Source organism: Engraulis encrasicolus, chromosome 13 (assembly GCF_034702125.1).
Source record: "Engraulis encrasicolus isolate BLACKSEA-1 chromosome 13, IST_EnEncr_1.0, whole genome shotgun sequence".
In the NCBI taxonomy this organism is placed as follows: Eukaryota; Metazoa; Chordata; class Actinopteri; order Clupeiformes; family Engraulidae; genus Engraulis; species Engraulis encrasicolus.
Window position 1 is genome coordinate 46,108,837 of NC_085869.1, and position 16,626 is coordinate 46,125,462.

General features: G+C 42.3%; 1 protein-coding gene across 1 annotated transcript in view; it reads left to right on the forward strand.

Moving 5' to 3' along the window:
• The window catches only part of slc4a10b (solute carrier family 4 member 10b), an 82,608-nt gene extending 70,284 nt beyond the window's left edge, over positions 1–12,324 (forward strand). The window contains exons 16-24 of the mRNA XM_063214054.1: positions 1,225–1,386; positions 3,802–3,915; positions 4,812–4,973; positions 6,223–6,474; positions 7,402–7,470; positions 7,737–7,910; positions 11,315–11,440; positions 11,784–11,851; positions 12,192–12,324. Of these exons, the coding sequence (XP_063070124.1) occupies positions 1,225–1,386; positions 3,802–3,915; positions 4,812–4,973; positions 6,223–6,474; positions 7,402–7,470; positions 7,737–7,910; positions 11,315–11,440; positions 11,784–11,851; positions 12,192–12,306 (1,242 nt within the window). The 3' untranslated portion in view covers positions 12,307–12,324. The remainder of the gene's footprint in view (positions 1–1,224; positions 1,387–3,801; positions 3,916–4,811; positions 4,974–6,222; positions 6,475–7,401; positions 7,471–7,736; positions 7,911–11,314; positions 11,441–11,783; positions 11,852–12,191) is intronic.
• The last annotated feature ends 4,302 nt before the right edge of the window (positions 12,325–16,626 follow it).

Genomic DNA, 16,626 nt, shown 5'->3' on the forward strand with positions numbered 1-16,626 from the left:
TATGTACTGTATTATGTTTGTGTGTGTGGTTGCGCATGTGTGTGCGTCTGTGCGTGTGTGTGTGTGTGTGTGTGTGTGTGTGTGTGTGTGTGTGTGTGTGTGTGTGTGTGTGTGTGTGTGTGTGTGTGTGTGTGTGTGTGTGTGTGTGTGTGTGTGTGTGTGTGTGTGTGTGTGTGTGTCATACAGGAAGAGGTGGGCATCTTTTTGAATAGGCACAAATGACTGTGTGCTTAAACTGACCATTTAGTGTGGGCTGTAAAAGAGTGGATGGGTATTATATACCTAAAAGTATTACATACCTAAAAGTAGATGTCGCAACATAGTGCATCCGCACACATAATACGTAGGGGTAATGATATTATTCTCTTTTCCTGTTAATGCATGGGGGGATCTCGTGGAAAATGCAGGACATCTCTGTTGCCGAGAAACCATGCATGCCTAAAACACAATGCATGATGTAATTCTGCATGCGTAGCATCATAATAATTTGACTGAAGGGTTTGTGTTTGTAATATGGTATTCTTAGTGTTGCATGCTACTTCGGAGGAAATGGTTTGACAAACACCACACTAATTGTGACCATAGCATTGTGTGAAACTCTTGAAACAAATAGTTAGCTGGAGGAAGTGTTTGTATTAAATGTTGTTGCAACACTCCCATACCATACAGTACTCAATGTTAAATAGAAACACATTGAACTTTTAACCTGTTGAGTTGAGTTTCCCTCGTTCTCATTGGGGGCCGGCATGGCTCAATGGCTAGAGCACTGGCCTTTCCATCAGAGGGTTGCAATCAGAGGGTTTCAAATCCCATCCTAACCAGCACCTTCATCCATGGCTGAAATGCTCTTGAGCAAGGCACCTAACCCTTGCCTGATTATCTTCGACTTTCAAATCTCTTCGAGACTTGGTCTGACCAAGAGCATAACAATTAACATTTCCCAAACGGCATGGTTGAACCGCCTCCCTGGCTTTGCTACTGGTTGTTTGCTTCCCGGCAAAGTGGGAGGAGTTCCGTATTTTTCTGGAGCTCAGAAACAATATTTGTATTGCTCCTCGCCTGATTAGAAGCAGCGCTGAAGGTTTTGCATCACTAGGAGGGCACAGCTTGGCTATCTTACCCCACACTGGTCCAGGATTGTTGCCAACACCCTGTAACTAAATAACTAAGTTCCTTTGAGTGAAAGCATCAGCTGAGTGTAATGTAATGTAATGTTCTCTGCAGGACTGTGCAGAGAAGAAGGGTGTGTTCGTGGGGAAGGCCTGTGGTCCTCATGGGCCCTACGTCCCAGACGTCCTCTTCTGGTCCGTGGTCCTCTTCTTCTCCACTGTGGCCATGTCCGCTTTCCTCAAGGACTTCAAGACCAGCCGATACTTCCCCACCAAGGTGGAGCTCTCTCTCTCTATCACACAGTCCATGCTTGCTTAGAAACCTACCCTACCCCATGCCCTGGTCACCCCTAATAACTTTGAACTTTATACACTTCAAGAACTTTGGTGGTATGGACATTTAGACCCATCATCTTGCACGCGTACAACTATTGGAGTAATGCAAAACAGCTGATATTTCACTGCATGCTATATTTTAACAGGATTTATATGCATATGTGCATATGTGCATATGGCAAATTTACATTCTTGTATACTTATGTCCTTTTCTAGTACACAAATGTCCAATCATTGTCTTTCAGTAGATGCACGTTTATACTAATCAGTAAGGCTGTAACGATACACCCAACCCACGATTCGGTTTGTATCACGATATATGACCCACGGTTCGATATGCCCCACGATTTTATTTTATTTTTAAAGGAAAAAAAGAAGAAAATAAATTATAGGCCTATATAGGCTATATATATGATTTCTTTTTGCATTTAGGCCTACCTGCCTACATTAATTTTGTAGGTGTACCTAAATGATGCTGCAGATATACCACTGCAACCTGTTCCCCAGGTGTTGACATCAAAGCACAATAAGGGATATTAGTTCAACAAGGAAAAGTAGGCTTCTTATTAATAGGCTTAGATCATATGATGCTGAGATGCTGACCGTGTGTGAGGGAGACAGAGACGGAGAGAGAAGGGTCAGGGTTCCAGTAGGAAGCCTATTAGTCTAACAACTGTCTCACATTATCAAACATTATCCAATTAATATCCAAACATTAACTGAAACAACACTGGTCATATTTCGTCAGGAAACATGTTGTGTAAAGTTACTTACAAAAATGCAACACTTAATTTTGATGTTTAATATTTTTTAAACTTTTTTGATCGTGCAGCAGCGCGCGCACGCTTATACAAACAAAACTCGAAACTCAGTTAGCCTATGTTCTCACTATGCAACAGGCACGTTGTCCTTTGTTTGGTTTTGTGATTTGACATTTTGTCAAGAGCGGGAATGGATGCAGGCTGAAATGGAGCATGTTTTCGCTAGGCAGGCGGTCAATGCGGGGAAGAATAACGCTGCCTATTAATATCCACATCGACCTCAACGTTCGCCCGACTTCAGACACTTACCTGATAGAGATTCGCGTGGTTTATGAATTTGGGCAGGCGGAGCATCTCGCTCTCTCGCTCTCTTTCTCGCTCTCTGCTCAACGTCTATCTCCACTCATCAGCATCGGCGCATGCATGAATCTTAACACCTTCACACGTTTGATAAAGCCTTCTTGGGTCTGTTGTTCATTTCTGTGCTTTACCTTCCGACGTTTAAGTGTTTCGTCTCGCGGAGGTTGCTCAGGCAATTGATAATAACAAATGCACGTGCTGGTTGGACGGAACATTTTATAAGAGAGGGATGAATGGAAGTGTTACTCGCACATGTGTGCCCCTTTTCTACTTGTCTTTTTTAAGCGCATATGCAAACATTTGCCTTTATGCTGCCGTTTTCTAGACTGAGGGGTAACAACAGAGATTTTGTTAGGGAAGAACTTGGTAACAACTTTTACAGGGCGCATCGCGATTCTGCGAGGCAGTTTCGCGATAGGGGTTCGTGGGTCTGCGTACCGCGATACCTCGGTTCGATGCAATATCGTTACAGCCTTACTAATCAGCATTCTTTGAAATTCTGTGTCATCTATGTGCTTGTGCCCCCTAGTGGGTACAGGGTGGAAATGCACTGGCAGTATTATTGTACATAGATCCAACCTACTGTATGTAGCAGGCAAGGCTCTAAATGAACACCAGCCAACCAGCCAAATGCTCGTGACATTTCAGTTTGGCTGATAAAAAAGACCAACCTTTGACTCATTAGTGAGTGTGTGTTTGGCTAGCAGGATTAACATTTACTAGCCATTTTGGGGATGAAAAAAGATAATTTAGAGCCCTGGTAGCAGGTAATGTGACATACTCATGGCTGACTCATTGACCCATCAATCCTCATTGGCTCATCCTCACAGTGGCCACGTTTATGACGTTTTTAATTTCCGAATGAATAATTCAGAATTAAAATAGTTCTGTCGAGTTTACATTGAACTTTCATTTAATTCTGAATTGTGAATTGTTTACGTGATGTTTTCAAAGCAGAATTAAGCTTTATTCAGTATTAAATTGAGATAATTCTGAATGAAATGTCTCATGTAAACGAGGCCAGTGTCCCAGTATTGACACCAACCTTTCTGAATAAAGACAATAAGATGTTAGCAAAAGTATAGACAAAATAATTTCCGTTTGTCTTAAATCCACCATACAAATGTGGCTTCAATAAAAAATCACACAAAACAAATAGAGTTGACTAGAGATTTGCATTTATTATTAGAAATACGACACAGTGAATACCAAATGGGGAGTGATGTCTCTTCCAGGTGCGGTCCATCATCAGTGACTTTGCAGTGTTCATCACCATCTTCACCATGGTAACGGTGGACTACGCCTTAGGGGTGCAGTCTCCCAAGCTGCAGGTCCCCAGCGTCTTCAAGGTGAGGCCCGTCCTCATCCACGTGACAAAAACAATGCTTGGAGCAGCACTAGTGTGTGTGTGTGTGTGTGTGTGTGTGTGTGTGTGTGTGTGTGTGTGTGTGTGTGTGTGTGTGTGAGGTGAGGCCCGTCCTCATCCACGTGACAAAAACAATGCTTGGAGCAGCACTAGTGTGTGTGTGTGTGTGTGTGTGTGTGTGTGTGTGTGTGTGTGTGTGTGTGTGTGTGTGTGTGTGTGTGTGTGTGTGTGTGTGTGTGTGTGTGTGTGTGTGTGTGTGTGTGTGTGTGTGTGTGTGAGGTGAGGCCCGTCCTCATCCACGTGACACAAACAATGCTTGGAGCAGCACTAGGGTGTGTGTGTGTGTGTGTGTGTGTGTGTGTGTGTGTGTGTGTGTGTGTGTGTGTGTGTGTGTGTGTGTGTGTGTGTGTGTGTGTGTGTGTGTGTGTGTGTGTGTGTGTGTGCCATTGCCTGCACCTGTGTGTATGTGTGTATGCGTCTAAAACCAGATGTAATTACAACACTAGTTGTATGACATTACATGGTTTCAACTTTGTAATATCATACTACGAGTGTTGTACACATCTGCAAGGGCCCTTTCATCTACCTTATATAACTCTATCTAAAACAGTGTTTCTCAACCTTTTTTGAACCATTGCCCCCTTGACCTCATCATTTCTAAGTCTCCCAACGCCCCCCTTGACCTCATCTTAAGCCTGCCAATGCCCCCATTTGTATTGAAAGTGAAAATGGACTAATAATGCCCCCCAATGTCAACTAAACGCCACCCCCTCACATCCTTCTCAACGCTTCCCTAGGGCTCCTCAACGCCCCCTGGATGGCTGTATAGCCCCTTTTGAGAAACTCTAATCTAAAACGATCTCCATTTGTGTGCCGCAGCCGACCAGAGATGACCGTGGCTGGGTGGTGAACCCTCTGGGCCCCAACCCCTGGTGGACAGCGGTGATCAGCTGCATCCCCGCCCTGCTCTGCACCATCCTCATCTTCATGGACCAGCAGATCACTGCCGTCATCATCAACAGGAAAGAGCACAAGCTGAAAGTAGGGATACTTATTATTAGTGTATATATACTTAGTATTACTTGTAACCTTAAATAATAGTTGAATAATAATTGAATAGTTAAGTAACCATTTACAGTGTGAATTCAGACATTCCTCCAGTCCTTTCAGGGCTGCTCTCAGCTTTGGCAAAGTCAGCGACAAAGTCATCTGACAGGCTCCCCTCACCGAATAAATGCAAAGTAATGAGGACCCAATTCTGTGCTCTCACTGGGCCCGGGACAACTGTCCCCTTTGTCCTCTCCCCCCAGTGCTTCGCTTGTCCCTGTTATAACTTCCTGAACCACTGAAATGATTCAGGACACATTATGGAGCCATTTTCAATTTCGACAACTACTTACTTCTCCTTCAATAGCTAATGGTGTGTTGCACACTAAGAAACAAAACATGTTGATATTGGATACACCAAGTAGGTAAACATACAATTCTAGTTGTACCCAAGCGTAACGGCTAAGGACCATTTAAATTGGGAATTTATTGTTACAAAAATATGGTGCTGTTCACTGAGTCAGATAATGTAACTCATTAGCCCTGCTTCCCTGGTCAAGTTTGAGCTGTTTCCTGGGCAATTATGGATAGTGTGTTTCTTACTAAGCCAAAATTATAATTATCTGCTGAATTAAGATGGGGTCTGAGTGTTCCCAATCTGTTCCTGATTAATAGTATTTTTTATTTTGTTTACCTGTATTACCAAATGTTGAGGTGGCTACTGTATGTCAGTCAATGACAGTGAATGAGAAATGGAAAGTCAAAGCTGCAATGTTGTCTCTTGTATCCCCCGTTTCTTTCTACAGTGCAGTATCTGTCACTTTCAGTATAAGGCTGTGGCTAACACCTTTTGAAGGAATGAACTGAAAGGACTCAACAAGAGGGTTGATTTCTCTGTCAAATCAAGTCAAGTCAAGTCAAGCCAGCTTTATTGTCAGTTTCTTCTGCAAGTACAGTGCAGCATAGTCCATGGCAGTCCAGTTTGTCACATTATCAAGTAGCAGCATTTGGCAGCATATCTGTGGCTTGAACTTTTTGAAAGAAGGAACTGAAAGAACTCAACAAGAGTGTTATTTTCTCTGCTGTGTTAATAATAATAATAATAATAATGATGATAATGATAATAATAATAATAATGACGATGATGATGAGGAGGAGGAGGAGGAGGAGGAGGAGGATGATGATGATGATGATGATGATGATGATAATAATAACAATAATGATGATGTGTTCCCTTCTGCAGAAAGGCTGTGGGTACCACCTGGATCTGTTTGTGGTTGGGGTGATGCTGGGTGTGTGCTCAGTGATGGGGCTGCCGTGGTTCGTGGCGGCCACCGTCCTCTCCATCACCCACGTCAACAGCCTGAAGCTGGAGTCGGAGAGCTCGGCGCCCGGCGAGCAGCCCAAGTTCCTGGGCATCCTGGAGCAGCGCTTCACTGGGCTCATGATCTTCACACTCATGGGATCCTCCGTCTTCATGACCAAAGTGCTGAAGGTGAGGAGGAGGAAGAAGAGGGGGAGGGCGGGATAAAGTACTGGGAGGATAGGACAGGACACGACAGGAGAGGAAAGGAGAGGAGAGGAGAGAAGGAGGGTCTGTCAGCAGGTCATGGCTCTCATGTCATGGCTCTCATGACCTCGTCTGTCTTCATGACCAAAGTACTTAAGCCGTTAAGACACAGCGTTATAAATTTGCTGTTACCGGAATGGCAATGACTTAGTCGTAGTGCATTACTAACGGCCCTGTGTTATGTCATACTATTGTAGTACTATGGTAGTGAACTTTTCACTGGCTATTACAGCGTGCCACTGGAGGTACGGTGAGCATTAAGAGGCTACGGTCAGAGCATGTTGGGGTCAACTAGGAAAGTGTTTGGAGTGGACCTTGCCAGAGGTGGAGAAATTAGGTCCAGAAAGTAAGAACCCACAAGAGCCACACTTTTTCCCCAGCCAATTCAGTGAAGCAGGTGATCCTAATTACCACACCCCTTAAGCCAGGTTGATGAGCTATTTAGTGAAATTGCCTGCGTTGAGAGAACAGGCAGAAAGAAAACCTCAGCAGGACTTTTACTCTGTCAATCCAGTTTTCCACCTCTGGAGATTGCATTATTATAGTGTCATCCCTGACTTGTCAGGGTAGCAAAAGTTATTGGTCATAAATAAGTGACGATTGATTATTAAACATTAATCAATGTCTTTGCGGTCAATGCATGGTTTACTTGCTCTTGAGACCATTCATTCATCTTATTAATCTCTAATAAGTTGTGTAGGTTCTATGAAATTGCTCATCTATCTCTCATGATTAGGAATACCATTTTTATTATTATTATTATTGTTGTTGTTGTTGTTGTTGTTGTTATTACCTTGTATTGAGGTTAAGTTAAACTTAATTTAAAAATCAACATTCTTATTCTTTCTTTAGTTCATTCCCATGCCTGTGCTCTATGGAGTATTCCTCTACATGGGTGCATCATCACTAAAAGGGATTCAGGTAAGATTTACTGTGATATTTACTCAGCCATACTGCTCGCTAAGCATACGTTTAGATCTTTATAAATAACAATATTTAATATTTGATTACAGTTAGGAAGCTGTACTGCGCCGAATTTCTGATGAACTGACATTGAACTGTCCAGGGGTTGTTTCACCTAAAAATACCCTTATGCACCAATGGAATGTTATTTCGATCCTATTTTGCTATTTACTGTATTTCACAAGCCTCCAGTTTGATTAGTTTGGTCCCTGTTCTGCGTGCAGTTCTTTGATCGTCTGCTGCTGTTCGGGATGCCGGCTAAGCACCAGCCGGACTTCATCTACCTGCGGCACGTGCCCCTGAGGAAGGTGCACCTCTTCACCCTCATCCAGCTCAGCTGCCTGGTCATGCTCTGGGTCATCAAGACCTCCAAGGCTGCCATCGTCTTCCCCATGATGGTGAGACACGCATGCGCACACACACGCATGCACACTCGCGTGCACGCACACACACACATACATGAACGCATCCACACATACACGCACGCACACCTGTGCACGCACCAAATACATACACACACACACACACACACTCCTACACTCGCTCACACACACACACGAACACACAGCTCAAGACCTCCAAGGTTCCCATCGTTTTCCCCATGATGGTGCACACACGCACACACACACACACACACACACACACACACACACACACACACACACACACACACACACACACACACACACACACACACACACACACACACACACACAAGACACGAGACACGAGACAGGAGACACGAGACAAGACAGGACATGAGCCAGTGGTCACCTTCCCACTAGATGCCCGATACTGTATGTGTGATTGTTAATTTTGTCCGTACAATTGGGTTGTGGTATCTATTGATTTCAATCAACAACTCAAGCCATGACCTGACTTCCTTCCTATGTGGCCCAAATCAATCAAGATAATGGGAAATGCAGTGGTCATTCACACCTCGACATAGCAATGGCATTTGGGAACATGGCTTATACGTACTTCTCCGACAATGTGGTGTAAGTGTACATGATTATAGTGTATATATATTTGTAACTGAGGTCATCTAGCTGGGTGTGGCGTGGAACGTTAATAAACCTCCCTCCCGAAGTCTCATACAGTATCGGTTGCATTGGGCTATGGAACTGGTCCTTTAGCTCAGTGGTATCGTGCTGTGTCTCCCATATCCTAACCGATGCGTTGACTATGAGGTGGCGAGTTCTCGGGCCCGAGGGGGATGGACTGCGCGGGAACACCTCGGTTACACATATATATATATATGCAGAGACATAAAATGCAGAGAGCAAGACATAATATATATATATATATATATATATATATATATATATATATATATATATATATATATATATACAGTGCCCTCCATAATTATTGGCACCCCTGGTTGAGATGTGTTAAAAGCCTTAAAATAAATTCAGTGTTTATTGCAGAAGAATACTGTCACACTGAAAATTGTAGGAAAATGTAGCCTTCAACTCAAATGAATTGTAAGAAGAAAAAAAAAATCCCTGACTAAAAAATAATTATTTTTCATTAAATCACCTGTTCCACAATTATTGGCACCCTTAACAATTCCCAGGAAATAAATATAATTGAAGCATTTCTGTCATTTCTACAGTAGTTTACAAAGTTTACCAGAGTATGTAGGAACATTTAATTAGTAATTCATCACTTCCTGTTTCCCTGGGGTATAAATATGACGTGACACCGAGGCCATTTCTCTTATCCACTCTTAAACATGGGAAAGACAAAGGAACACAGCATACAAGTGAGGCAGATGTGCGTCGACCTTCACAGGTCAGGCAGAGGCTACAAGAAGATTGCCACTCAACTGCAGCTGCCCATATCTACTGTGAGAGGAATAATTAAGAAGTTCAAAACAACTGGAACAGTGGTAAACAAGCCTGGACGAGGACCCAAGTTTATTTTGCCACCATGCACAGTGATGGTAAGAGAAATCAAAAGATCTCCAAAGCTCACTGTTACAGAATTACAACAAATGGTAGCATCCTGGGGTCACAAAGTCTCCAAATCAACCATCAGGCGCTGTCTACACGCCAACAAGCTGTTTGGGAGGCATGCACGGAGAAAACCTTTCCTCACTCACAATCATAAACGCAAGCGTCTGGAGTTCGCCAAGCGGTATTGGGGCTTCAACTGGGACCGTGTGCTTTGGTCAGATGAGACCAAGATTGAGCTTTTTGGCAACAAACACTCTAAGTGGGTCTGGCGTACCACGAAAGATGCGCATGCTGAAAAGCACCTCATACCCACTGTGAAGTATGGGGGTGGGTCAGTGATGCTGTGGGGCTGTTTCGCTTCCAAAGGCCCTGGGAACCTTGTTAGGGTGCATGGCATCATGAATGCTTTGAAATACCAGGACATTTTAAATCAAAATCTGTTGCCCCCTGCCCGAAAGCTGAAGCTGGGTCGTCACTGGGTCTTTCAGCAAGACAATGACCCTAAACATATGGCCAAATCTACACAGAAATGGTTCACCAGACACAAAATCAAGCTCCTCCCATGGCCATCTCAGTCCCCTGACCTCAACCCCATTGAGAACCTGTGGGGTGAGCTGAAGAGGAGAGTACAGAGGAGAGGACCCAGGTCTCTGGATGATTTAGAGAGATTCTGCAAAGAGGAATGGCTGAAGATCCCTCTTTCTGTCTTTTCCCATCTTGTGAAACATTATAGGAGAAGATTAGGTGCTGTTTTGTTGGCAAAAGGGGGTTGTACAAAATATTAACACCAGGGGTGCTAATAATTGTGACACACATTATTTGATGTCAAATAATTATTTCTTTATCTGGGATTTTTTCCCCACTGAATAAATGCACTTGTATTGAAGGTTGGATTTTTCTCTTTTTTTCCATTAAGGTCCCATATTATTTAGAAAAAAAATAAAATAATTGGAAGCTAAAAAACACATCTCAACCAGGGGTGCCAATAATTATGGAGGGCACTGTATATATATATATACGTATTACGTCTTGGCCTCTGCATTTCACTGTATTTCTGCCCTATTCCATCGCCACACACCACTTGCCCACAGACAGTACAGAGATAAATGCAAAACTGACCCTAATCACCTGAAATCCTGTTTGAAATGCTTCCCATGTTTCTGGGATGAACAGACGTTTTGAAACATTTTGCTTTGGCCTAACACTCTGCTGATATTTCCAGTGTTGTAAATATGGCTCATGATTTCTTTGAAGTTTCCAAAAAGAATAAAATAAATTCAAGCCTCTCTGCAACTCCGAGCCCCAGTGGGCATTCAAGGCAACTGCACAGGACCCAGGTCTTGGGCGATGTGCTCTGCACTTTTGCAGCCAGCTACCTACTCAGAAGTGTGCCAGAGCCTTTAGTCTGTCCTCAGATGTAAGAGGCTGCAGTTTGTACGAATGGAGAGAGTTGGTCTCTCCGCAGCGCAGGTCTGAATCAATAGTGAAGATCCAAACTACAGCAGGCTGGCAAGCAGAGAAGTTTTTTTTTAGCAGGCTCATATTTCCAGCAAGGCCCCTGGAGAGAAGACTGCTGGTATTGCTGGAACAACTTGGAGAAGTGCTTTTAGCAGTGGCTCCCTGCCAGTGTGGAGTCATGTCTGTGTGTGTGTGTGTGTATGTGTGTGTGTGTGTGTGTGTGTGTGTGTGTGTGTGTGTGTGTGTGTGTGTGTGTGTGTGTGTGTGTGTGTGTGTGTGTGTGTGTGTGTGTGTGTGTGTGTGTGTGTGTGTGTGCATGCGTGTGTGTGTGTGTGCTCGTGCATGCATGTGCGTGTGTGGGTGTGTATTTACCCCCCAAAAAGGTGTTGGCGTTGGTGTTTATTCGAAAGCTGCTGGACTTCATCTTCACCAAGCGAGAGCTGAGCTGGTTGGATGATCTGATGCCGGAGAGCAAGAAGAAGAAGTTGGAGGATGCCGATGACGAGGAGGTGACAGACTATTTAAAGCCCCGCTGTGCTATTTCCCCCCTTAACCTATCCACTGATCCATCCATCTATCTATCCATCTCCACGTCAGACATCACTGGCACATTTGAAGTGATGTAGTGTGCAGTACTGTGCCAAGGTGGATCTGATTGAAATGTTCTGATTGAAAGCGCATCACCTTTCGTGTAGGCTCAGAGGGGCATCTCCCTATTAAACTTTTCTGTTCTGGTTGAAAGCGCATCACTATTCGTGTAGGTTTAGAGGGCATCTCTCTATTAAAACTTTTCCCTCTCACTCTCTCTGAGTAAACTTTTTTCCTTGGGTTTTTCTTTTTATATCTGCTCAGGAGGAGCAGAGTATTTTGGCTGAGGAGGAGGAGGGGGTGGTGCAAATGCCCCTTGAGGGAAATTACAGGTAAGAAATTGGAATTGAATGAACTCCTTAACCCCTTTGCGCAGAGCCTACTGTATGTTATAATCTTATTCTTGCCAAAATTGTAATGACCAAGTCATAATCTGTTACTTAAGGCTCTCTTTAATGTCATAGCAATGTTGTTATGATTTATGGATGATGTCATGATGAGTATTTCCGTAGAGTAGAGGGCCCATCATCTCAAAGATCCTACCGTCTTCAGAAGGAATAGTCATTTCTATCTCTCATATCACAACGCAAGGCCCATGATCATTTATATAAGTTCCATACATCATTTTATGCTGCATGTTGGGATAAATAAAGTTTTGGTGTTTTGTTGCAGAGATGACCCTTCCACAGTCAACATTACGGATGAAATGTCAAAATCCTCTTTTGGGAACACATGGAATGCACTCCATTCAGAGCCCAAGACTAAAAGGTATTTATCAAGAAATTAATAAACTTCTTGTGATTGATATTTTTGAACAAGGGGAGCTCATTCCAAGTAAAGAGATCGCTTAAGTGAGTTGGACTTGTTGTTTCTGGTTCAATTGCAGATAATGAACTGATTTAAAAAACCTTTTCAGATAGTTTAACATATTATTCTTTGAAAGGAATGTGTTTCTTCCCATGGATGAATGATCTGATTAGGTTTTGCACGTATCAGAATAGATCAAAATGGTTTAATGAATTTGTCTCTTGCATGTGGCAGCATATTGTCAGTACTGTAGGAATTTTGCAAGACATACTGTACAGTTTTTAGTAACTTGGCTTGAACAGTTAGCTCTTGGCTGACTTCCATTAAACAATGTGACACTAAGGCATCATATTATGGTATTTTCTTCCATTAAATCAGCTACTACGATACCCCCTTATTTGTGTGAAGGCAGATGTATGAAATTGGTCTAAAAGATTCTAACATTCCAGAGTGTGTGTCCAACCTGTGTTGTGAAGGAACACAATCATATAACTTATTTTAACTTGTTTAAACTTGCTAACTTTAACTGATTAGTGAATGCAACATATTTGTATTTTGGTTGGGCAGCAAGGACACCACATTTGTTTTTCTTTGAAAACCTTTTAATCACCTAGACATTCCACTGGTAGACATTCCTCTCTCTGTAATAATATTTCAGTCTTGAACAGCTGGAAAAAAAATTGCCTGTTTAGCAGAGGTGAACCAGTCACAGACGTGGTTCCTCACCCGTATCATTCAATTTTAGCATTAAAGTGGTATACATATGACTAAATCTCTCCATTCCATCTTTGTCATAAGCTCCCATTCCTAACCTTTAGAAGCTGATCCCCAAAGGTAAGACACAGCGACCTCTAGTGTTTACTTGCTGCCACTGCATCCTATCTGCTCTCCCTTACCCGTTTCTCCTGGCACCTATACTAAGAAAGCTGCTACATGTATTCATTGTTTGTACGGTATATGGATCACAGTATAATCAAAATGTGATTTCCACCATGAATGTATTTCCCTATTTATTGCCATATTGACATTGTTCTGAACGTTTTTAGACATTTTCTTCATTCTTGGGTGTTAAGAGAAACATTATTTTCCTCATGTCGAGTTCCTTCTTATTTGGGTGGGGCTGCAATCTGATCTTGCCCTCTGCTGTCCAGAGTGCTTCTGGGATATTCTGTAACAGCTTTTTGGCTTGGGATTCTCTGTTCCCATATGAATAGTTGTGAAAATCTGATCTCTGAGAGAGGCCATTGAGAAACCCCTGTGTGTGGCCGACCCATTGTGCTTGGAGCCATCTGAAACACGCTGACACAACATCATTACTTCCATCTTTGACCTGCAGCATTCTAGAAGCCTCAGCAAAGGTTTTAAATGCCATATCTGTGTGCATGCGTTGCTTTTTGTGCACGGCATAGTGTATTAATTTAAGAATAGAGTTACTGCATGGTGCATGTTGTGGTGAGTGAGTTATTTGTGATTTTGTATTTGGCCTGTGATGAAACTCATGAAATTCAGCTGCAAGATGGTTCTGTATCTCCTTTTCTTCATCGCCTGGTGTTGTGGTCCTCTCCTCCCTCATGTCTGTCCCTATACCCTGCCCACTGATGGTTGTTTGGCCAGATCTAGTCATACTTCTAAGCCACATATTATGCTATGTCAGCGGTGGGGCACCACTGCTAGTTATCTGTGGGCAGCCGGCATGCAGGTGTAAGACTGTGGAGGTGAGGCACTGCTATGCAATGTCACTGCATGGGAAACTAACACACGCACCGCTCTTCTTCTCTTCTCTTCTCTTCTCTTCTCTTCTCTTCTCTTCTCTTCTCTTCTCTCCTCTCCTCTCCTCTCCTCTCCTCTCCTCTCCTCTTCTCTTCTCTTCTCTTCTCTTCTCTTCTCTTCTCTTCTCTTCTCTTCTCTTCTCTTCTCTTCTCTTCTCTTCTCTTCTCTTCTCTTCTCTTCTCTTCTCTTCTCTTCTCTTCTCTCCTCTTCTCTCCTCTTCTCGTCTCTTCTCTTCCTTTGCATCTCTGTTGCTTTATCCAGCAGCAGTTTGAAGAGAGGAGAGAGGCGGAGGTCTGTGGAGAAGGGCGGCCACAGAGAGACGCGTCTCTGACGTCTCTCTCCTTTACTTTCTGTTCTTTTGTTTCTGTTCTTTTGTTTCTGTTTGTTCGTTTGTTTTTCATACAGATCTTTATCTTGTGCCACAAGTTCCTCTCCTCATGTCCAGTCCACAAATGTGTATTTTCTTTAAAAAAAAAGAAGAAATGTTGGCATTGCAGATGTTACAGTAGGAACCACTTATTTTTCCTAAAGTGTTTCCAGCTGGACCTTACGAGGAGCAATCGTGGTGCAGTGAAGAAAACACTGTACAAAATCAGTGACTCCTACTGTAGCTAATCAGGGATGCATTTCTGGAAAGCGTAGTTGCTAACTATATTAGCTACTTTGTTGGTTGCAATGCCATTTCCTATTGGCATCTACCGAAGTTGCTAACTGCTAACAACTACACTTTTCAGAAATGCACCCCAGGGTTGACTGGTCGTAATTGACAGCATTGCTGCCATTTTCTTTTCTTTGTCAGTATTTATACATGTATCTAAGTACCAGCAGCATGAAAAGAACGTCTGGGTGGTGACTGCTTTGTCTGTGAAAATCGAAACGGGTGAATCCCATCGAGAGACTATTTTAAAAAAAGAAGAAGCAATCTTTCTTTCATCGTATTTTGTATGTTTTGTATTTTTGAAACACATATAAATCTCACTGTAAATGTTCCTTGAAGTGTTATCTTATCTACGCCATGGGAGACAGCGTTGACAAAATAGAGACTGTAGTTTAAAGTAAGCAATCAGTGTTTTCACACTCACCACGCACACAACTACTGCCAAACATGACACCATATACTGCTGTTCATAGACAGAAGACAAATAAATCTATATTTTAAGGTTATACTATTTTATCAGTATTCAGAGGAAAGATGGAAAATGATAATTGCTTTGTATCATAATTAATATTTTACCAAAACAATGGATAGTATCCTTTGCACTACATGCACATTCTCCTCATGCACAATGAAGTGGTTGTTGATTTCTTTGTAGATTATATATATGTACGTCATACTGGACTATCAAAGAGATTGATCAGTCATCCTAGCACACACACAATACATTTTACAATGTTAATTCATCACTTGAAATAGTAGGACTGATTAGAAGAGTGTTAAAATGGACTCTCCGGGTGTTGAATTAGTTTCTGCAAAAATGACTGTGCACGCATTTGCCAAAGTGTAGTTCGCTTTCTGGTGAAAATGGCACCATTGTAACACAAGTGTTCAGTGACTTCCTTGATGCCCAGCAGAAGCCATGCTTGTTATGCAAAGCGTTGCATACAGAAAAAGTAAGCTCTCTTTCAGATATAGTTGTGCTCATTGTCTAAGATTGCATTGCTGAAAATCTGCATGTGTTGAGCTACTCCATAACCCACAAAAGTCAAGGTTATACATCTCAGACATATCAATGATGGTTAATGTGAAAGGAGATGCAATAGGAGTTTTCAAAAAGTACATTAGACCAAACAAGAATCTAATGTTATTTTTGGATGAAACAGATTAAATTGTTCAATAAAAACGAATGTGCAACCTTGTTGGCATTAAGTCATACCTTCACCCTGCCATAAGAGCATACAGCATCTGTTCTGTAGGCCTATGTACTTTACGTCTATCTGCTAACAGCAAATAAAAAGTTTTCCGTAACATATCAAGTATTTTATTGACCGAATCTTTCTCCGTATATAGCTGGGCCTGTCAGTTCATGATAGAAAAGAGTTGTCATGGAAAGCTTGTAGGCCTCTCTATGAAACTGTCTTTTTTTCTGTCACAGTTGTGCAATTGCATTTGTGTTTGCCAGAACAATATGCTTTTTTAAAATGATAAAATCACACTATTTTGGGATTTAATGGCTTAGAATTGACATGTTAAGTTATTATTCTTTTAGTCTTAATGCTACTGTATTTATTATTACATGTGTAAATCGTGGTATGGAATAAATTGATGTAATGTATTGAACATTTGTTTGTGTCTTCCATTCAGTAGTGTAAGTGATGCACATCCAGTAAAACAGGTGCTGGATCAAACAAACGTGCGTAAAAGAAGGAAAAATCCACACACTGTTCCTGCTCACCGATTTATCGAACATAACGTTTCAACCTTTTTTTCTGTCTTCCATTCTGGCATGTTTGTACAATGGTCCGCGCTCATCCATCCACAAAGCTTTGCCAAAAAATGTAGAACACATTGCCTTATAATTTTAAATAGCCT